Here is a 24,557-nt window from a genome sequence, read left to right as displayed (position 1 = left end):
CATTTCTTCCTACTGTGACCAGCAAATAGATAAGAAACAGCATGGGGGATGGGCTTAGGGAGTGACAAAAATGCCAAAACCAAAGAAAAACAGCTTTTAAAAATTTATGGCTCAATAACTGAGCATCAGGGCATGAAGGTACATAAAACATTGAACAACAGAAACACTGGTAATAAGTCTATTATATCTAATTTCCATTTCCGTGACCAGAAACACCACATACTGCAGGAAATGTTGGTCAGTTTCTCTCAATCCCTTAACAAGCAAGCTAACTCGGCCCATTCACAAAAACACTAGCCTGAAGATGGGACCGGTAAAAGCCAGAACATGATCCTGCTAAGTAGGAGTTATTTGTCAGGAACCTGGGCTCTTTAAAGGTAAAATGATTGAGCTGGGTTGTCATGAAGGACTCCTTGACAATTTGGATGAAACCCAGCTATTGAGTTCATGCTGACAGAATTTTCTGGTTAGCCTGAAGATATCCTGGCATCACCTTCTTTCAATTCCTTGAGGCTTTGTAGCCAGCAGACATTATGCTTCAAGCCACTGTCCATGCAAAACATCAGGCCACAATAATGTGGACAGGTAAATGTAGCACTAAGGTAGAATGGAGAGTGCACTGTTCTCCTAATTTACCATAGAAATGTCACTCAGTATGACTTTTCTTCAATGCCTAAGTAGGCAATCAGCCACTGGAAAAATAACAGCTAAAGGTTTGCACTGGCAAGTAGTGGTCTAGCAGCTGGGGAAGGCAGGAAAATAAGGCCTGCAGCATCGTTATAATCTCAGTTGTGATCTCTGTACTGCAAGAATCTAATGTCTTCCCCCTAGCAGAACTCATGATAGTGAACTTCTGCCAAGACACATCAGAAGTTTGCACTGGGACCAATACAAAAGGGACTCTTGGGGAACTCTGTGAACCTCTGAAAATCTACCCCAACAATGAGGACAGAGGTTTGTCACAGCCTAAACAACAAGACTCTCTGTAGTTTCTCTATCCTCCTAGTTTCAAATTGCATTGTAAATGAAATTAACAGCTGATTTATCACCCTCAGGGCAAGTATACTTCCGTTTTAAAATCACAAGCACCCAAAGGAACTAAGACTGTGTGATACTCAGAATAACTAAATCAACTAAGAGAACTCTCACCCTCATCCTAGACAGCAATGAGTGGACAGCACACTGGACTTAGAGGAGCTGGGTAAAATGTTAAGACGCTCCTCATTTATAAAACAGGGCAATTATCTAGCTCAGAGGGTTTGTGAGGGTTAAAAAAAGACCATTTGTGAGAAAGTGGTTATAACATAGTAAGTTATAAAATAGCTTAATAGAGCTAAATCTTCAATGCATATTGTTTGAATTCTGAGATGCCTACTGTTAATACTTCTCACACACCAGACAGTCCTTGTTTAATTGGACAATATGCTGGCTATGAAAATTCATTTAACACTTTTTTTTTTTTGGACTGCCTATGATGTATTAGGTACCATTCCAGGTTTAGGGATAAAAGACAGGGTAAGAAAAAAGATACCTCCATCACTGAATCATCAGCTATATAATAAACCAGCTCATTATTAGCACAGCAGCAGACACAGTATACTGATTTCAATACTACACTTCACTGGGTACTTAAAGAGTTTAACTGTGTTTCAGTTCAGTTCTTCAGACCTATCATGTGCACATTATTTTCACTGTGCACTCAAGGCAGTTTGAGTAGATAAGTTTGCAACAGAAATCTTTTTAGTAGTAAGCTCAGTAACTACCACTATATACTGAGCAATTACTTTGTACTGGGTATTGTACAGGTTGCATTACATAAACTCTCTCATTTAACCTCATATTTATAATTAAAATGAAGAAACCTGTCCAAGGTCACACAGTGATGGGAACTTGATAGAAGAGAACACTTGGCTGCCAGGCACCAAGGCCTGTACTTTTTCCCCTACACCTTCTCTGGTGGGAAGCATGTGGTAATGGGGAACACTTATTCTACAGGGCCTTTGAGTAAAAAGTTAGAATATGGACAAAAGACTGATAGCAAAAGAGGACTCTCACCTGTGAAACAGAAAACAATGCCAAAATGATCACTATGTACTCTGGCCACTGAAAATGTAAATAGTGACTTGAAATGAATAGTTAGATCCACTTTTGCAGAGACAACCCTGAGGAGGTAAGTGTGGTGCTCTCACCTGCCCCAGTCCTCTGGTTCTCCCTGCTCTCAACCGTGTTTCTTCCCTTATTTAGACTTTACCCAAATATGTGGTAAGTGAAGAGAGGGAAGAGAAAGACATGCAGTAAATATATATTGTGAATAGTCTGTTTGGTGGAGAAGGGAGAAGTTGATATCCTATAAGAAAATGTCTCTGCAAGAAAAGCTACCATGCATTTTTTTTAACTTTTAGAAAGAAAATAGGTGGAGACTTTTAAAAAGGGATATATATATATATATATATCTCAGTCTTAAAAATTTCTGTGACTCTAATAAATCTTATGCTTCCACCCTATGCAGTTGAAAAGAACTGCATCAAGTGAGGAAGAGTTGTCAGTGTGTGGAAAAAGTCCTACAGATTGTGTAGCCAGGGTTTCAAATGTTGTGATTCTGGATCCTCAGAGTTGTCCAGAAATAGGCAAGAAGGTGAATGAAGATTAAAAAACTGTCTTTGATAAAGGCCAGGTTGGACAAAAGGAGCCAATTACAGGAGATAACAAATGAGGCAACAGCGCTGGGAAGTTAAGGTCAACGGCAAAGCCAATCTTTCTGCTGTCATTCAAAAGGAGAGGGAGTAACAGGTAAAACATTAGATCCAAGCTGACTCCTCCACCTCACCTGATCCCACACGATAATGCTAGTATCAGCTGAGATTCAGCTCATAAGGAAAGCCCTGGGATCCTTGGAAACCCAAAATCTTGAACAGAGACTGTGACTCTCCTACTTTACTAGAAATTCCACTCTATAATAACTAGTCTTCTAGTAAGTGTATAATACACTAAAAATCTAAGCTTTAGAGTATCACTGAAAAATATGACAAAATCCAATGAAAGTAAAACCATGGGGGAAAAAAGGGTAATGTTCTCTTAATACTTTCAAAGTAAAGGATGCCTACAGCTATAAGCAAACATATAATTAATGTAGTCTTTGACAACTTCAGTCTTTTTCTCATCTCTCTATACTCAAGTAATTTTTAATAATAACTGTAACTATAACTATACTTAGAAAAGATTTGTTTTAGAGGGTCAAGTAGAACACAGCTTACCAGAATTAACAGAATTATCTTGATACTTCAGAAATCATTTTATAGTTCTACAGTTAATGGTGAGATGTAAAGCTGTTAAAGAAATTAAGCAATTTAAGAGTGGTTCTTCAGAGGTGTTAGAGATACTATATATAGCACCCCCCAAAACAAGTATAGCCATAACCCCAATTATAGACTGGATACCTTTAATTTTAAAATATGACTCATAAATGTGTCTGGTTTGTATCTGTTGGGTATGGGATTGCTGATTTTAGTTACTCCAAAAAACGTTTTTTAAAAGGAGTCTATCGCTTTTACTTTAAGAGATCCTATGAATCATGTCTACAAAACATTCCGATGTCACTGGTAAACGTGTTTTTTTCTATCTTTATCACCAACTTGAAATAAGAAACTGACCAATATTTCTTACTGCACTGGTATTTCAGGTAGGAGACTAAGCAATGGGACTCGCTGAACATCTAGTGAACACACAGCAACAGGGAGTCCCCATTGGCCCAGACCAGACACCACAGTGCCTCTGAGCTGTCATGACAGAGAGAAGCCAGTTGGGCAAGGGTCTGACATGGGAGAAGTATCATGTGGCAAGTTTCAAGTCTCTAGAAATATCACATGGCAAGACACAGAAACACAGTAACTTGACAGGATAAAAACATCAGAAAAGGAAGCCCAGCTCTAACATTACTTCTCAAAATTGAATAGATTCCTCATTCTACTTTTATAAGGATGATATTGCCACACAGTAATTCTTAACTATAAAAGAAAGCTAGTTTAACACATGATCCCACATATGTCATATTCACATGTTAACAGGATCAAACTTCCCAGAAAAAAATATACTAAGATTATGTACTTAAAAAAACATTCCCCAATTTATCTCTCTTACATTGTAAAACATATTTATACATGGGCAATTAGGTAAAGAATAAATTCTACAAGGTTACATAGTTATTAGGAGTCAAGAGCAATGTGCAACAAATGAATAATTTCAAACAGTAAGTGAATAAATTTGAAAATAATACTGTTCTGGACAACATTTCCTCCTAAAATCAGACCTGACAGCCAGCCAAACTACGAAGAATAGGTTAGCTGATACCAGTAATAATGCAATACTAAGACAAGTTAGGACATAACACCAGAATATTACAAAAATGAAGACCAGAGTTAAGACCAATGAAAGGCATAGGTTTTTGAATTAACATATTTTATATTTCAAATGTATACATTTTTATAAAATATAGTGATTATGTAGAAATAAAACTGTTTAAAATACTATGAGTGGCATAAAACAAATGAAGATTATTATTTATTTTATGGAGTTATTTCTTAAACCCATAAAGCACAGTCGACATTCAAGAGAGGTCTTATATAAAAAACAAAACAAACAAGTAAAAAATATATATACACATGTGTACCTCCATCCTTCTTCTCCAATTCGTCCCTAATTACAGGGGAAGTAAGTATCACCTTCAAAGTGAGCGTGGGCTCTTTTGTATTTCGAATTATAATAGATGCCTCATCTATACATTGTTCCACCTGATACTTCTCTTCTGTGAGTTTCTGAAAGTCACCAAGATTTCAAAAACACTAATTAATTAAAATCTCAAAAAAAAAATACCCCCTTAGTTTTCAAATGTCATTAACTCTTAGTGTTACTGTGCTGAAAGAATAAAGTCTTTAGCTAGTTTGTTAGAGATACCTCTCTTTCCTTCCAACTTACCAGCAAATCCTCTTTCCATTCCTCAAAAAGCAACCACAATGTCAACCATACAATCATTAAACAAAATTTATAAGCACTCTTTCTAATATTTGAAAGACACCAACAGCATAATTATGTGATAAAGGGTAAATTATTGTTCTTGAAATTATTATGGAGAACTATTGCAGAATCATAATAACAAATTGGTGGGAATGCTCTCTAAATCAACACCTTTCTTGAGAGGACAGACTACACAGGAACTCCTACTTTCTAACGACTTACAAATACAAGATTATGTAGATTTTCAAAGACAGTTAAATCAGAATGAATGAAAGGATCTACCCACACTCACTCACCGGTGAAAAAATATAAACAATTTACTTTCCTAAGGATAGGTCTCAGAGTATTCCATGAGACCTATCATTATGGGACAAGCCATCTGCCACCCACAGGGAAATGTACATTGCTTCTTTTAACATAGAATTACACACATATAAGGGCCTTCCATAAAATAATCGCCAATTAGAATCATATACTAAGTTATATTTAAATATATTACTATACATTCAATATATAGTTTATTAAGTTATACAGGACCTTTCTTGGTGGTGAAATTTAGTAACTATTACCTGACATAAATAGTTGAATGGTAACATTACTGAGTCTCTGCTCATCAGTGTATATTACAAGTTCTCAAAGCCTTTTTTCAGAAAAATAGCATTTTACCCTTACACTTTCCAAAAGAGACAGGAAGTAGAAAATTCATTATCCTAAGTTTGAATAGATGAAATCTTGAGGAAAGGAAAGGTGATATAGTGACTGGAAGTACCAGAACTAGAATACAGAGAAAAAGCATAAAACTGCTCATATTCATTATGCCACTACAAGAGCATTAAGGATGTCCGTGAAAGAATGAGTCAAACTAAATTTCCAATTATGCATGCAAATCACTAGAAGACATATCTAAAGTAATAAACATATGGTATGATTTAGAGCTAGCCTAATTATAAGTGATTCCTAGCTTAGGTCAATTCTTTTCCTCCCTTGCTTAAATTAAGGAAGTTCTAAAATCACCCTAGAAATGAGTATTTAGAGAAAAGGTATGGTACAACCTTAATTAATTAAGGTCTTTAGATAACTGAAGGTTTTGCTATGGTTAAGAGCTAAGGAAAGAGATTTTTAATTCTTAAGAAAATAAGATATATCATGTTATATCAGAGATTGGTTTTCCACAAAAACACCAAGAAAACAAGGGTGAGGCCAGAGTGAAGGTAGGAGTCACTTAAAATTATTTGCTGAAATATCAGTAATAATTATGAATAAAAAACAATAATGCATGTGTGTGCTTATATGTATGTATATGGGCATATACATGTATGTATATGTGTACAATTTGATCTGAGGGGGCACAATTACATCCCCATTTTATTTGGGTACCTTTATCCTAACACCTATATAGTAATGGATCTAACAAGTCAAATAAGGCAGCAGGTTTCACTGTTGGATAACTCTACTGGCTATATTCTATTGAAACATGTTCCTCATAATGTCCACCACTGGTCTCAGGAGTAGTCTACTTATATCTTTCCAAGAAGGCTTTCAAAGATCTAAAGATATTTACATCTTTTTTAGTGTTCTGTAGCCCAACCTTTTCAAATCTGAATGATTTACACAGCATGCACACTCTACTAGGTCCCTCCTTCAACACCTGCTAACTTGACAAGAACATTTTAAAACTGTGGTTCCCAGAAATAAAGACCCTCACTAAGGAGAGAAAAAAAATGCAGAGTTCACACAGTTGTGATCTGCAGAGAGAAAGCTCCATTATTGCATATAATAGCTTGGCAAAATTTCCTGCATCTTCAATACTGGAGAAACATGATAGATGTTCAGAATAAGAACTCTGATTTATTACAGGACTGGTTTTCAACCCTGACACACTTGGGGAATACAACCACTCTCTTCAGAAATTGGACTCACTAAAGTGAACAGAAAGGAGATGAGATGGTTGAAAGATCATTTATGTCCAATCTTTTTAAGTATTGTTTTATTATAGACTTAAGAGTATCAATGTTCACTACAATAGAAGCAGAAATACAGATTAAATTTTAAAATACAAGAACAGAAACAAGAGGAATTTTATTAACATTCTAATAGTTAACCATAAACCCCAGTTACTGAGCTCTCCATTTCTTAAACTTTACTGTACTCCATGTTGCCTACCACTTCTCCCTCCCTAAATGATCACAAAAGGATTTAAAGTAATTTTTCCAAAGAAATAAAAATCTCACCCTATGAAAGACCAGAAACATTTCTTCATCAGAATTGAAAATAGTAAAGTCAAATGTTTGTTAGGTCACTCAGAAAACCGTATCTTACTATCTACAGCAGAATGATAAGTAAATAAAGTAGCACTCCAAAAATTAATATAAGGAACTGTGTCAACAAGTAACACAAATTTGAGTGCCAAGAATGGCAGGTAAAAAAAATCAAGAAGATGGTTTTGAAGAGCAATTGGTGAATATGAAAGAAAATGATCCAGTAGCAAAACTTAATAAAAACCAATTTAGAATTCATACTACTTGGGGAAAAAGAGCCTTTTAAGAAGAAATACAAATTTAAAAAATCAACGAAAGAAAAGAGTGCATTCAACAACTCAAAGTCTGGATCTTGGGCTGATACCTATTTATTTAATGTGGATATAAGGACAAACTGATATGAAATTATCAAAAATCTATAATCTACATTATACCACAGATAACACATCCGAAACTGAAATTTGATCACAGCTTCTCAGTCAGGGATGCAAATGGCTCTTGGAGGAGTCTGGAAGAGCATGTCCCAAGGTGATCAAGGCTCCAGACCAACTGGCAGCCTTCAGCCCTGAGAAGCCTTCAGCCTTCAGCAGGATCCTCCAGGAAGCATACCAACATGAGAATTTTCTAAATGTATCCCAATATGAAAAAAGTTTGGAAACAAGGAATTAACAGTGACTTTCTATTAACAGAATGAACAGACAACTGTTAAATTAACGGACTCTTCAATTTTAAAAGGTATCATCTATGAAAGTCTCCAGTCACCTAGGCTCTTTTTGCTCTTTTAATTCTTTTCTGTGTTTTACCAACCTTTCCAAGCATTTTATAATGCTGAGACACCTAGTCTGGAAAACATGAAGACTCTCAGCAAGATCTACCTGAAAAATTTATGACTGTACCTTAATAGACCCATCTTAATTTGGTGGATACCTCCTGAGTACTTACTAATCACCAGAAGTTTGCTTTAAATGGGATGGATGAGTCACTCACCCAGACGAACAGTATTACTTTTGTCTTTACCTACCCTTTACTAAATTCATTACCAATTTCTTGTTAATGAATTCATCAGGGTCACTACCTATTTTCACCTTTTTACAAATTCTCCTAGAGGTGCATTAAACAGTACTCACCTGAATCTGAACAGGAAGATTATCTTTGACTGTATTTAACAGAGTCTCTGTGGGTTTGTCTTTGCACATTAAAACCAGCTCCAAGTCCATATCATCTTTAATCAGCAAGCCTTTTGCAACTAGGCCAATTCTCATTACACCACACAATGTCCGACCACCTTGATCCCTAAAAATAAAAGTCTGAGTGATTACTTTTATAACCTATTTCCCAAACCATAACTTAATTAGCATACTTTTCTTCCAAGATATCCATATGAACTCATAAAGGAAGTATATATATCCAGATATCCAAAATTCCACAAAATTAAGTCTCAGATTTTAGGCTCATAAGTATCTATCTTCCCTAAAGAATCAATAGAGAGAGAGCATAAATTTCAGGCTATAGATCTCTTAATTCTTTTTTAGATCTATTTTCTTAAGAAAACCCAAAAATACTATATAGCCTTAAACATCTTTAAAAAAATTTTTAACTTCTTCCTATTATCTTTCTATTAATAATTAAAGAACTCGTGAGAAACATGAACAACATGTTAGTCTCTGAAAAAGCATGAGGGTGGAAATCTAACAGACCTGAACTCTACTCCTGGTGGTACCTGTGGGCTCCATATCCACCACTGCAAAATGGCTATCGGCTAGGGGAGCCTTATCATCCTTCAGGGCGTACCTTTTTAGGAATCCACAAAAGTGTATGGGAAAAGCAAAATAATGTGATAAAAGCGAAGAGTTGAGGAAAGAATGAACAGACAAAAGATACTCTGCTAGTATATGCATTCCAAATCCAGTAGTAGCTAAAAGAACAAACATTCAAAGAACATCAAGTCATGAATGGTGTAAAAGTGTAATGTTAACATCTATCCTTGATCTTAATATTAAGTTTCTTACTTATTCATTTCTCTTAATCACAAGTGAAAATGCAACTAAGCTTAGCAGTCATTCAACAAGCAAACAAACATTTGAGTATGGAAAACATACTAAAGGAGATCCAATCTCTTCTGCTCCTCAGACTTACAGTACAGTTAAGAAAAAAGCAGTAACCTGCTTAAAAGGGGAAAGGAAAACAACATCTTAGAACAAACTCTCATGACACAAATTCTCATTTAAACATCACAACAAGCCTGCATTTGAATGACAAGGAATGTGAATCTCAGAAAAGCTAATTAATTTTTCAAGTTCACAGAGAGAGCAAAAAATGGCAAAGCCTCCATTCAAAGCCAAGCTGGTTTGACCACAACACTCAGTTACTATGGTTGCTTCCCAAGTTCAGAAGAGGGAAGGTCAAAACTAGAGAAGTCAAGCAAGGCAATGTGAAATTCTGACTTCAGCATAGTCTTGACTAGGTTAGACAGAAAAAAGGTCATTCTAACTGTAGGCAAAGAATCAACAGGGCTAGGCAGAAGTCAGTGGAGTAGAGAATGAACTAGAGAAAGGAGAAAAACAAACTGTACCAGTGAAAACAGGACAGGAAGTTATAAATAATCCAGCCCCTGGTTCAGTGCCTGGCACACCCTAGAGCTTAATAAACATTAAATCAATGAAAAACGTTAAGGATGGAACAAGTACAGAAAGAAAGTGTTTTAAAGTAGGTAACTGTTAGGAAAGAGTATAAAACCTAAATGTGATTTATTCCCACTAGGATGTTTAAGCATTTTAACAGTAAGGTATTAACAAAGGGCCACATAGTGGAAGCTGCTCAGGCTGAGAGTTGGGGTGGGGGAATTGATAAGGGCCTGGCAATACCTGTTTGAGTTTTTTAAACCTACCAATAAAATTAAGACAAATGTAAAGGAAAGACATAACTGGCTTAGGCGACGTCTGGGAAAGAATGTGAACCCTGTAGTACTCAGCCAATGAGGAACCAGGGGAGGGACTTGCGTACTAGGAGATAAATTATTGGCGCCAAACTCCCCAGGTGTGCCTGCCCACCAGACACCCGACCTTGCAAGACCATCATTATAAGCCTCGCTCCGCTGTTCTTTGTCTCTGTGTTCACTTACTGAATTTGGACCAGTGAGTGTGTTTCTCACAGTAACCAAGTGTAAGGAATTATTTGATAGTAATAATAGAGTCAGTCATCTTTGATTCTTTCTTCTTCTGTATCCCTGTCCTCTCCTGTTCTCATTCTCCCAAATCCAGTAATAGTTTATATATTCTCCTTCCATAATTACTCTCAAGCCACTGCCTTCCAACTAGTTTCTTTTTAGGCACTTAATGCCTCTCGCCTAGACTACCTTACTAACCTCCTCTTTGCTGTCCTTACTGACAAGCTCTTCCATCTGCAATAGGCCATATAAAGCATACTGCAACCAGAATAACCAGAAGCACCACATGGATGGCATTCCACCTGTTATTTTTCCTGGCAGCCCACTGAACACTTAAGACACTCAGCATACTGAGAGGCAACTTAGGAGACAGCATGACTTCCTGGTTCAAACCCTGCCTCCATTAGTTACTGTGTGACACTGAACAAACTGCAAAGTACTTGACGCTTCTGAGCCTATTTTCTCATTTGAGGAAAAAAACAAAACAGGAATAACATCTTTCTCACAGTGGTACTGAGAATATAATTAATTTAATATAAGTAATGAGCTTAGCCCAGAGCCTGACATATAGTAATAGCTCAATAAACAATAGCTATTATTCCTCAAACAGTCCCTATGCTTTCTCACATCTAGATCTTTGCTGAAATTGTCTCCCACTTTCAGTGCCTGCCAAAACCCTACCCACCTTCTGCAAATGCTACCTTCTTCATAAAGTTTTTTTCTAATCCCTAGAACCAGCAATCTCTCCCTGCTCTTTGCTTTTCACATTTTAGTCATGAGAAACTCAAGAAAAGATGCTAAGAAAACTGGACCTGGAGTCTGACAGACTTAAATATGAATCTTGGCTCCACCACACACACACACATTCAGTGACCTTAAACAAGTTAAAGTTTATTCATGATTATATTTTCACAAGCAAATTTGAAGCAATGGAAATTTCACAGGTAAAATAGGGGTGGTATATATGGGGAAAATAATAATAGAGACTAGTAGGTTTCTACGAAAAACAATCTGGTACAGTTATTCAATAAATGGCAGCTATTAAGTAGCCACTACTAGCTCTCTTATTAAATTCTATATCATAATTATAACATCTTGGTTTTATCATGTAGAAGACAGCAAGCATAACTGAGTAGAGAAATGAGGTCCTAATTCAGTCCTGAATTTGAGTATAGGAGGTATTGTAAAGCAAGCAACCCAAATATAGAGAATTACTTAAAATTAAGAACAGAGTTCAAATATTCCCAATAAAACAAATAGTGGGACCTTGTACAATTTGAATTTGAGTCAGTCTGTAAAAAGATAAAATAAGAGTGCACAAAAGCTACCTAATGGTGCCAAGCAAAAGAAGGTGCTTAATAAATAGAAGCTGGCCCTCACCCACCCTTGTGCCCTCCCTAGTACTTAGCATACATCAGGCGCACAATACATTTCTTATTACCAGAACACAGCTCTGTTTTTAGATGTCCCTGTCTCTGTTTTATACAAAAATAAGGACACAATCATTCTGCACTCTTGGAGTTCCACCACATGGGAAGAATCATAGACAAATGCTCAACCTGGGTTGTTTCACAACTGGAAAGATTTTACAGAGACACTCAAGAGTATCCATACATAGAGCTATATTTAAAATTTCAAACCAAAGTGCAGGGCACATTATCTTTTAAAAATGTTTAAAACACAGTGACTTGATCTGGTTAAGCAAAAGCCTACTGGAACACTTTCCCAAAAGTCTGCCTAGCTTTGTGAACAAACAACAGAAGATAAACTAAAAAGGCCTCAACTTCACTGAAAATGAATCTCCACTTAAAAATGACAAATTTTGTTATATATATTTTAACACAAAAAAAAGTTTTAAAGGGCATAACACATTCCAAAGTGTAATTTAAATATCTGGAATGCATGTCTATTTAACTTGCACAGGAGCTGAGGATACAGATAGCTGGATTATTGGATATTACTAATTACCATGAACCCCAAAATCTGGCAGTTATCTTTTTTAAAGTCATTACATGCAACAAAGTTACTGCCAAGAACTATAAAGCCAGTAAGACTATGACTAGTCACAATGTATATATACACATAAAGTTACTAAAGTCAAGGAATAATGTTCTTTAGCTAAAAACTGGTAACTTATTATCTTTCAACTGAAGATGAAAAGATTACACTATCTTTCACTGAAGAAAATCAATTTATCAATAGTTTCCCACTATTCTTTTTCAACTTATCACACTGATTGAGAATTGAAAACTGTAATACTATAAACACTTACCTTCAATTTACAAGCTGTAGTCAAAGTAATGCTTTTAATCCTAATACAGTACAGTCAAAGGAGCTACAACTTTCTAAGTAAATCATACCCTTATTCCTGTCATAGTGACATTGCTCAAAACAGTAACTCTAAGCTTAGCATGGCATAAAAAGTTTCATGATCTGACTCCAGTTATCATTCAGCTTTATCTCACTAATCCCTTACTATTCTTATAGCACTGAGAATATTCTGTTGTAATTGCTGAAGGTCTGGCTCCCATCAGGCCTCATTCATTCCATAAATATCCAATGAGCATAAAGAAAACGGTGTGCTGGATCCTAGGAACCAACAAGGTAGATACAGTAAAAAATACCTTCAGAATACATTTTCCTGCACTCTTTCTTCTACACCAGGATTTTAAAATACCTGACAAAAATAACATTTTATGATTCCCCCAGAAACCAAAAACACTATTTCTGAATTTAGGGGGCCAAACCAAGACATGATAAAGATGACATATTATAGCCTCCAAAAGAGAACATATTAAAGGACTTGGTGTACTTTCTCAAAAGACATCCTGAAAAGGTGCATCCTTTTTTTCTCTGGTCTAACCATCATTCTTTTCCTGTTTTACTTTCAAAGTTAACATTTATTTCCTTGTTTACAGTCATATAAATTAGAAAACCCAAAGAACACCAATGCCAAATGTAACCCAGTAGGACAGGGCCCTGGGCTCTTCTGGGCACTACAGTATGGCATTACAAACATCAGGCCACACTTACTTGGAATAATTGTCTACAGTCTCGTCCTTCTTCACTTCTGTCTCGCCATCTGTTTTTGTGCCTTTATTTGTTTCATCCAGCCAGTCTGAGACATGTTTAAGAGCACATTCAACAGTGGACACCATATTCTGAACAGCTTCGAGTTCCTCCGGAGATGGATAGATTGTTGAATGTTTCACCATAACATGGCGATCATCATTGGCAAAAGATCTAATAGATCTCTGTCGGAAGGAGAAAGAAAAACAACTTCAGTGAAAGAAATATTGCGTGAAAAGAATGGCCTACAAATATATTTAAGTCAAATCATAGCATTAATTGTCGAACACCTGTGAAACAGTTAGTTGAGAAGATAAAAAACTGCCTCAGGAATGAGAAGTAAAACCCCATTCTACTGAACTCCACAATAGAAAATTGGAAAGCTTTCAGTCATATTTTGGTAAGATTCACCCAGGTCACACTCAGTATTATGTATATGCTACCTTTCAGCTGAACCTATGTTTTGAATAACACTTCAAAGAAGGTTATCTTTATCACAGAACATCTCCAAGAAATTGATACAGTTGACCCTTGAACAACGAGGGTTTGGACATGCTGTGCGGGTCCACTAACATGCAGATTTTTTTCAGTAAATATACTGGAAATTATTTTGGAGATTTGAGATTATTTGAAAAACATTTTCTTTTCTCTAGCTTACTTTATTGAAGAATATAGTACATAATACATATATCATACAAAATATGTGTTAATCAACTATTTATGTTATCAATAAGGCTTCCTTCCAGTCAGCAGTAGGCTTTCAGTAGTTATGTTTTGGGGATGTCAAAAGTTACATAAGGATTTTCCACTGCACCCTTAAACTCTGCATTTTTAAAGGGAAATATATACTTCCTAGCTTCAAGAGGGTATTTAGAAATGCATGATACTGACTTGTAATACCCAATCACTCCTTTTCAAATTGCTAGAGACTTTTGCACCTTGAAAAACTGAGATTTCATAATGCAGTAATAATACAAAATACAAAGTTATGTGTGAACACTACAGAAAAACTATGAATCCCATTAGAATATTGTTTATCACTTGGCATTCAAATCTTTGGTGCAAGCTTTAATTTTTTAAATAAATTAATAAATAGGAGACACTCCAAACACCAGAATGGGGAAAATACATGCTACAAAAGAATCAGCTGCCCAAAGTAATTTATAAATGTGTGTTATAGCCTCAATCAAAACCCCATCAGGAGGCTGCTCCCTTTCTCTTGGAGCAGCCATTTTCTCTTTCAGATAATAAAATCTCTTGCATGGGGCCTTGTCTCTTGAGTCATTCTGAGGGCTATCAAGGCCTTCTCACGAAGAATAAGGAAACCAGCTAGATGACATCACAAATCATCTCAGGATGCCCACCCTTCCCCAACTCTACATCAATGGCCTGGCTAACCCCAGAATCTATGCCCCCTTCCAGCAGGAAGTAGCTAGAGAATGAGATTCTATGCCCAGTTCCCCAGAGGCCCAATTAAGAAAAGAAAAAGATGGGAATGAAGGCAAATTCTGGCACGCTAAGACCCCCACCCCTTAAGATCCAATCACCACCAACCAGATGGTCGCCCACCCCTTAAGATCCAATCACCAATGCAGAACACACCCTACCCCTACTCCTTAAAAACACGCTTCCTCACCCATGAGCTGCTGCTCCCTCTCTCTGGGGGCAGCCATTTTCTCTTTCAGATAATAAAATCTCTTGGGTGGGGGAAAAAAAAAATCCCATCAGGATAGATTTACTTAATACTCAACAAAAATAAATTTAAAGCTTATTCCGGGGGTGGGGGGGCCGCGGGGAGTCAATAAGACCATCAAGAAATATACTATGGGTGTACCATTATGCTAAAACAAAATATCAAAAACTGAAACAGCAGTAATTAAAATGACATGCTGGCCCAGAAATAAGTGCAGCAGATTAGAGTCTAGAAATAGGATGAATTTCATGAAAATTTAATAAAGTAGATCCTTCACACTCATAAGACACACATCCAAAAACCTTTGACTATTTCCAAATTTACAAACACCATGAAGACACTTGTAAAATGACCAAGAATAACTTGGTAAGTTTCCATAAAGCCAAATGTATTCCATTTAAAGGGGGTTACAGTGTCTTCACTTTCATGAAATTATGTGCTAGTAGATAATAAATATGTTGTTTTAAAGTCTTTACTGCAAGATAAAATCTTTGCAGTTTTATCAGTCTTGACTCTTTTGTTGTTGTTTGGTTATCAATATTTAAGAATCAATTTAGACTTCTCTTGAATATAAATAAGCAACTTTTTCCCGACTCTTGAATATAAATAAGCAACTTTTTCCTGAACACATCTCCTTGGGCAAGGGAAACAAAGCAAAAAGGAATGAATGAAAGGGAGTACATAAAATTAAAAAGCTTCTGTGCAGCAAAGGACATCATCAGCAGAACAAAAAGGCACCTCACAGTATGGGAAAATATATTCATAAATGACTTATCTCATTAGGGGTTAACACCCAAAATATATAAAGAGCTCACATGCTTCAACACCCAAAAAACAAATAACCCAATTAAAAAGTGGGTGGATGATCTGAACAGACATTTTTCCAAAGAAGAAATTCAGATGGCCAATAGGCACATGAAAAGATGCTCCACATCACTAATCATCAGGGAAATGCAAATTAAAACCACAATGAGATATCACCTCACATCAGTTAGGATGGCCACTATCCAAAAGACAAGAAACAATAAATGCTGGCTAGGATGAGATGAAAGGGGAACCCTCCTACACTGTTGGTGGGAATGTAAATTAGTTCAGCCATTGTGGAAAGCAGTATGGAGATTCCTCAAAAAGCTAAAAATAGAAATACCATTTGACCCAGGAATTCCACTCCTAGGAATTTACCCAAAGTAAACAAGATCCCTGATTCAAAAAGATACATGCACCTCAATACTTATCCATCGCTACTTACAATAGCCAAGATATAGAAGCAAATTAAGTGTCCATCAGTAGATGAATGGATAAAGAAAATGTGGTACATATACACAATGGAATATTATTCAGCCATAAGAAGAAAACAAATCCTACCATTTGCAACAACATGAATGGAGCTAGAGGGTATTATGCTCAGTGAAATAAGTCAGGTGGTGAAAGACAAGTATGAAGTGACTTCACTCATTTGTGGAGTATAAGAACAAAGCAAAACTGAAGGAACAAAACAGCAGCAGACTCACAGACTCCAAGAAGGAACTAACAGTTACCAAAAGGAAGAGATTGGCAAAGGTGGGTGAGGAGGGAGGGAGAAGGGGATTAAGGGGCATTAGCATTGGCACACAAAATGTAGGAGTGTCATGGGGAAGGCTGTATAGCACAGAGAAAACAAGAAGTGACTCTATAGCATTTTACTATGCTGACAGACAGTGACTGCAATGGGGTGTGGGAGGGGACTTGATAATATTGCAATCACAATGTTGTAATCACAGCATTGCTCATGTGAAACCTTCATAAGATTGTACATCAATAATACCTTAATTAAAAAAAAAAGAAACAGCAGAAAAGCAAAAAAAATACCCAGAGTTAAAAAATTACAATAAATGAAATGAAAAATATACTACAGGGAATCAACAGCAGAGAGACTGAATAAGAACAGACCAGCTACCTAGAAGACAGAGTAATGAAAAGCACTCAAGCTGAATATCAGAAAGAAAAAAGAATAAAAACCCAAACAAGATGACCCTGAGGAGGTCCACACCAAGACACATAATAATAAAAATTTCAAAGATTAAAGATAAAGAGAGAATCTTAAATGCACCAAGAGAAAAGCAATGAGTCACATACAAGGGAAACTCCATAAAGCTATCAGCTGATTTTCAGCAGTAACTTTACAGGCCAGAAGGAAATGGTATATTATATTAGCAGTGCTCAGGGGGAAAAAAACCTACAACCAATACCCAAAAAATGTTATCATTGAGCATTAAAGGAAAGATAAAGAGTTTCCTGGATAAACATAGTTAAAGGAGTTCACCACTACTCAACTGGCCGTACAAGAAATGTTAAAGAGGCTTCTTTAAGAAGAAAAGGAAAAGCCATAACTAGAGGCAAGAAAATTATGAAGGGGAAAATTTTCACTGGTAAAGAAAATAAATAGTAAACATAGTAAATCAATCACTTAAATGGCTTCACAGGCAAATTCTACCAAATATTGTAAAAAGAGTTAAGACTCATCCTTCTCAAGCTGTTCCAAAAATTAATTGGAAGAAGAGCTTCCAAATTCATTCTACAAGGTCACCATCACCATGATACCAAAACAAAGACACACTCCAAAGAAAGAAAATTACAGAGCACTATCTCCCTGAAGAATGCAGATGCAAAAACTCTCAACAAATTATTAGCAAACCAAATTTAAAAATACATTAAAAGATTCATTCAAAGCAACCAAGTGGGATTTATTCTGGATGCAAGGATGGTTCAATATCCACAAATCAATCAATGTGATACAACACATTAACAAAAGGAAGGATTAAAACTGTATGATCATCTCAATAGATATGAAAAAACATTTGACAAAATTCAACATCTATTCATGATAAAAACTCTCAACAAAGTGGGTAGAGAGGGAACATGACTCTACATAATAAAGGCCATATACGATAAACCCACAGCTAACATCATACTCAATGGTGAAAAGCTGAAAACTTTCCCTCTAAGATGAGGAACAAGGCAAGCATGCCCACTCTCACCACTTTTATACAACATGGCCAGATATTCTAGCCACAACAATAAGACAAGAAACAGAAACAAAAGGCATCCAAACTGGTAAGAAAGAAGTAAAACTGCCACTATCTACAGATGACATGATACTATATATATAGAAGACCCTAGAGACATTACCAAAAAACCATTAGAATAAATGAATTCAGTAAAGTTGCAGGATAAAAAATCAGTATACAGAAAAATGTTGCATTTCTATATAATGAACTAGCAGAAAATCAAGAAAACAATCCTATTTACAACTGGATCAAAAAGGATAAAATATCTAAGAATTAGCACTGAAAACTGACATTGATGAAAGAAACTGAAGATGACAAATAAATGGAAAGATAGCCCATGTTCATGGATAGGAAGAATTAATATTGTTAAAATGGCCATACTACCCAAAGCACTCTACAGATTCAATGCAATCCTTTCAAAATACTAATGGCATTTTTCAAAGCTCTAGAACAAATAATCCTAAAATTTGTATGGAACCATGAAAGAACCCAAATAGCCAAAGCAATCTTGGGAAAGAAGAACAAAGTTGGGGACCTATCATGCTTCCTGATACTAAGCTATACTACAAAGCTATAGTGATCAAAACAGTATGACACTGGTACAAAAACAGACACATAGAACAATGGAACAGAACTGAGAATCCAGAAATAAACCCACACATAATATGGTCAATTAATATATGACAAAGGAGGCAAGAATACACAATAGGGAAAAGGTCTCTTCAATAAATGTTGGATAGCTACATGCAAAAGAACTGGAACACTATTTTATACTATACACAAAAATAAAATCAAAATGGATTAAAGACCTAAATATAAGCCCTGAAACATAAAACTCCTAAAAGAAAACATAGGCAGAAGCCCTTGAACATCAGCATTGATAATAATTTCTGGTTATGTCTCCCCTAGAAAGAGAAACAAAATCAAAATAAACAAGCAAGACTACATCAAACTAAAAAGCTTCTGCACAGCAAAGGAAACCATCAACAAAACAAAAAGACAGCCTACAGAATGGAATGTATTTGCAATGATATATCTGATGAGGGATTAATAACCAAAATATAGAAAGAAATCAAAATAAAGAAATCATTCAACACCAAATAATCCAATTAAAAAAAACAGGCAGAGGACCTGAACAGACTTTTCCAAAGACATACATTTAGATGGCCAATAGACACATGAAAAGATGATCAACACCACTCACAATTAGGAAAATGCAAATCAAAACCACACTGTATGATAACACCTCACACCAGTCAGAATGACCAGTATCCAAAAGACAAGAAATAACAAGTGCTGGAGAGGATGCAGAGAAAAGGAACCTTAGTAAACTGTTGGTGGGAATGTAAACTGATGCAGCCATTATGGAAGAGTATAGAAGTTCCTCAAAAAATTAAAAGTAGAACTACCACATGACACAGTAATTCCACTTCTGGGAGTTTACCTAAAGAACACAAAATCACTAATTCAAAGATAAATGCACCCCTATGTTTACTGTAGCATTTTTTGGAGAACAATCTCATTTACTCAAATAAGCTCCAAGTGGATTTTAAGAATTAAAAAATTAAATGGGAATATACATAAAGTTCTCATTCTGAGATCTAAGAAGCACAGCAATAGGAGAAATGGAAAACACCTGTCAATTAAATTATATAAAAACAAAAAAATTTCTGCACCAGAAAAGCTAAGCTAAATTTAAAATGAATAAAGTAGAAAAGGAATTTTCATCAACTATAACAAATAATATATAGAAGATATTTCTTTAAGTTGTAAGACTATCAAGACTCTAATAGATAAATGAGCTGAAGAGAATTCATATGGGAAAAAACAAGTCACTGTCATTTTTCATATCTCACCATAAAACTAAATGACAAAGAAAATTCTAAGTTAACACACAATCCAGAACTATTTGAATTGCTTCTCTAAAGAGCAAGTCAATTGAGTTATAACCCCTAGAACCAATTTTTAAAAATAATGCTTAAATCTATCAGGCTTGCTAAACGTATTTCAAACATACTGATGATTAATATTTTTGTGCTTTTTCTCCCACTGATAACACTTTTTTTTTTAGGCTCTTCTCTCTTATACTTGGGGAAAAAATTCACACATCCTCCAGAACCAACACTCAGGGGAAAAAAAACTCAGCATATTTTACCAATTAAACTAGGCACTAAACATTATGACCTCATCTAACACTTCAAATTTAAGTATAAATGTTCCACAAAAAGCAAGGTTTCCTTGACATTCAGTTCAGTGTCCCCATTACACTCAACACTTGGCCCTATTATTTCAAAACCATGTGGGAAAAATGACTTTTTGAGTAAAATACACATACATTTTATAAACTACTATACCATTCATATCTCTAATTAAAGGATTGGTTCAGTATTTTCAATTTGCATGGGAAAAAAATGAACTTCAGGTAGAAAATTAGAAAAAAAATTATATAATTTCAAGTTCAAGGTCACCTTAGCTATCTTTTCATCACTTTGTTAATGCCAATTTTATTAGAAAATATTTTTTAGAAGCATGCTCTTATTTGTATTTAATAATTTATGGCCTGCAGGCTCATGGGGCTCCATCTTGTGGTTTAAAGGGCTCATAATAAATCTGAACTCATTTGCTTTGCTTAAATAGTAGAATAGAATGCCATCTTTATCTGATGTACTAGAGCCAAAAATTAACACCATTGTTTTTTTTTCACTTCCTCTCACTGTTAACATTTCCAATTTTAAACTATTGGAATTTTTGTAACTAAACATAAATGATAACCTACCATGGTTTTCTATAGTGTTTTAGCTTCTTTTTCCGATCCTTTCCCCTCTTTCTTGTCGTCTTCACTAGACACTGTTTTGTGTGACAGTACCTCCTCATAAGCCTGAGTCCCCTGACAGCTCAAAGTCAATATGGTAAAGATGTTTGAAGACTTGTTCTCTGGAATACACCTGCAAGAGAAAAACAAACACTTCTCAAAACTGCTTAGCCACAATTTCAGTTTCATATCTGAGTGTGGAGCCCATAAACATGTTACTGACTAAAAAGAAGCAATCTTTATAGAGGAAAAGCACCTCATTTCAAACAAAAAGCTAACACATCCTTTGAAGGCCTGGGCCCAAGAGCCTAAGTGACATGGTCAGAAAAGCAACCCTCTTAGTAGCCACAATGTGGCAGCTAGCTGACTTGCACTCAATGAGATAAATACATCAACAGACACAGATTCAGTAAAGAAGCACCACCTGAAAAAGTAATTACCAACTACTGGTGGCAAAAATGTTGCAATTAACCAGAAGATTTTTCAGCTAGAAATTGGCATTACACCTACCCTAAAAGTAGGTTAAGACACCCAAAAATATACTACCATTGCTTATAACCATAAGGTTTTTCCACTTGGTATTGCCATCAGACTGACAGTACATGTGGACACAATATTTCTTTGGTCATTTTTTAGGCCTAAAATTCAGAATGTTTTTTTGGTTCTGTTCCCCTAACTCCTAAGAGACTTTACTCCCCCCTCAACCTATATGAGCTATTTTGCTAGACTCCTAAATATTCACTGGATCCTAACTTCATTACCCATTGATGACTCTCACGGTATATTTCTGCCCAGAAGCTTAATCACCACTCAATCACCTCTTTGTTCTACCTTTGTAAGATTTTATCCCAGGTAGCTAAAAGTAAATTCTTCTAAGCATTGATGAAATCCTTATATAAGCATGGAAAAACAAAACAAAACAAAACAAGAGAGTGACCATCAAAACAGAACACATGCTTTAACAACAGGAGTAATTTACACAAAGACTATAACAAACAACTTCCCCTTCATCTCACAATATCTTTCCTTTAAATTTCTTTTAAATAAGGGAACCACCTTATATTTTTGTCTATAATTAAATTTCCTAATACTATCAGTGGTTTTCTTAAAGAAAAATGTCCTTTTTGAATTTTGGGGGACCAGAAAAGTTACAGGTGTGACATTTAACTCTCCCCAATACTGCAAATGAAAAAGCAGAGCCATGGTTATAGTCAAATGATACTCAGCTGTGACCTACATGCAAAACTCTTCATATCCTGTAACCAACTTCTCTGATTCTGGTTTACAAAAATCTACCAGAAATAAGCTACTGAAGCTTGATTTAAAAAAAAAAAGTATTATGTAACTGAACCAATAAATGAAACTTACTTTATTACACATGTCACATTAAGGTAAAGAGGGAACGTACATATACTGCACTTCATAGAGCCCTTTTATACCACAAAGATTAAGAAACTAAAACATGACCCCATGGTAAAACATCTCAAAGACCCTCTCATCACTAAAATTACACCCTCTGTATAAAGATCGTACTATACCATTTTTTTGTATTTCTCAATTCCCAGCCTACTCCATTCTAGGGGATTCAACCATCGAGTACTTAGTTGTGAATCCAGAAGCCAAAAAAGATTGCTGTTATGTTCAGTTGAGAACTAAAAGCAAAGTCCACAACTTCATTTTGTAAAAACGTAAAGCTAATAAATCAACATATTAAGAAGGTATTGAAAGCAAAAACTTGGGAAAAATGCTTAGAAAAAGCTGATGCAGCAGAGTGTACTGTTGAAGGCACTGGGGAGAGTGGTGAGCACGTCAGACACTGATGACGTGCCGAAGTCCCCAGCTGCTGCCTCCTCCCAACCTGAAAAATGTGCCAATCCTCACGCAGCTGTAAATCTAAGCTCTCCCTCCCCCTACCTTCTCCCTCCTCCAACCTTCTTTGAAAACTTGCTGCCTGCCCTGCTGGGACTGACTTCCCCAGCCTCCATTTCCACAGACTAGGGAACCTAGACTGGGGCGTTCAAATAAACTACCTGGCCGTTTGTTACCTCTCTTCACCTACTTATTTCGGCTAGAATTTATCTTACACAGAGAAATTATAGATCACCAATATAAAAGTACAGAGTCTTCAGTCATTTAACAGAGTAACCACACTACATATACATCAAGAAGCTCTGGGAACTTCAGGATATTAGAGCATACTGCAATAAACAATGAAAAAAGCAGCATATCTCAGAATCATATTCCATGGTACTGTAAAAGGAACTTACATCTCCACCTACCCCTCCATACAACTCATCAGAGACAAGACCTGGTCCAGAATTTAAAAGACAGCCCAATGCCTTTTCCCTACTATATCAATGTGATTGAAAAGAAAAGGTATATTATATTTGGTAGACTGTAAGCAGGTAGGAAGAAACTGCAACACATTTTTAGTTTTTTTCCCACTTTCCTAATGATTATTTCACATCTTCCCTTGTCTCTTCATTTATACTTCCTTCCCCTATCTGCACATTCGACCGGTCAGCTTGCTTTCTATTTCACACAAAATAGCAGCCTTGCTGCATCTTTTCGCATATATTCTTTCTTCCTTCTTTTCATCATGAATGAATTGTCCCTACTCCTATCTAATGGAAATCTTTCAACTCAAACCCTACTAGATCCCATCCCCTTTTGCCCACTCAAGGGTCTCACTCCAGTAATCACCCTCTCCTCTCTCTTGCATAACTTTCCTTAACCTGTTGCCTCCCCAGCCCTTTCTTTGACCCTTTAAGGGCATTATTCTTTGAGTTTACACTTACGGTTTCTATCTCCTCCCCTCCCATTCTTTCTTTAAATTCACCCCAATCAGCCTCTCACCCAAATGCTCAATTGAACAGCTCTTATCAAAGTCCCTTAGGACTTCGATGATGTTTAATGCTGTGAACAATTCTCAGTCCTCATCTTAATCAACCTCTCAGCAATAGGTGACACAGCTGATTCCTCCCTACTTGAAACATTTTACTTCCCTTGGCTTCCATCCAGTACACCACTTAGTTACCCTACTTCAGAAATTACTGTCTGCTTTCTTTGTTCTCTCCACCTGTAAATGCTTCAGTGCCTCAGGACTCAGCCTTCACACTCAATCTCTTCACTATTTTACACACATTCCCTTGGCAATCTCATCCAGGCTTGGGGTTTTAAATGCCATCTATACACTGAGAATTCCCATATTTATACAGCCCTGAGTTTCAGACTTACATTTAAATGCTAATCAAAAATACCCACCTGTACAAGGTGACTAGGACACCTATTCACATTATTCTTATTAAACCCTTGAAGAAACAGAGGCAGAGTAAACTCTCAGCCAAAAAGCTAATTTGTTGAGCTAGGGCTCGTCTTTTCCTACTGTGTACCATCTACTCAAAAGAGACTCTAGGCCTGATTCTCCTAATGAGAGTATGGAAGGATATCCAAAGGAAAAAGCTTCAGTTACGTTATTTTTTAAATGTTTGGAAAATCCTAA

The 24,557-nt window shown here is 36.0% G+C and overlaps 1 protein-coding gene across 20 annotated transcripts in view; it reads right to left on the bottom strand.

Moving 5' to 3' along the window:
* Nucleotides 1–24,557, bottom strand: part of STRBP (spermatid perinuclear RNA binding protein) — a 171,114-nt gene that overhangs the window by 55,117 nt on the left and 91,440 nt on the right. For 15 of the 20 annotated variants that reach the window (XR_012126349.1, XR_012126353.1, XR_012126350.1 and 12 more), the window contains exons 2-4: nt 13,468–13,688; nt 8,396–8,561; nt 4,667–4,811 (exon numbers count right to left, since the gene is read on the bottom strand). Coding sequence is in view for 11 of the 20 variants with exons in the window: in XM_073224925.1 (XP_073081026.1) it covers nt 4,667–4,811; nt 8,396–8,561; nt 13,468–13,649 (493 nt within the window). In the remaining 9 variants the exon portion in view is untranslated. Of the gene's footprint in view, nt 1–4,666; nt 4,812–8,395; nt 8,562–13,467; nt 13,689–21,019; nt 21,189–24,557 lie in introns of all 20 variants that reach the window. The other 5 variants (XM_073224931.1, XM_073224932.1, XM_073224937.1 and 2 more) reach the window with 1 other exon arrangement.

Source organism: Manis javanica, chromosome 2 (genome assembly GCF_040802235.1).
Source record: "Manis javanica isolate MJ-LG chromosome 2, MJ_LKY, whole genome shotgun sequence".
Taxonomy (NCBI): domain Eukaryota; kingdom Metazoa; phylum Chordata; class Mammalia; order Pholidota; family Manidae; genus Manis; species Manis javanica.
This window is presented reverse-complemented; position numbering and strand designations above follow the sequence as displayed.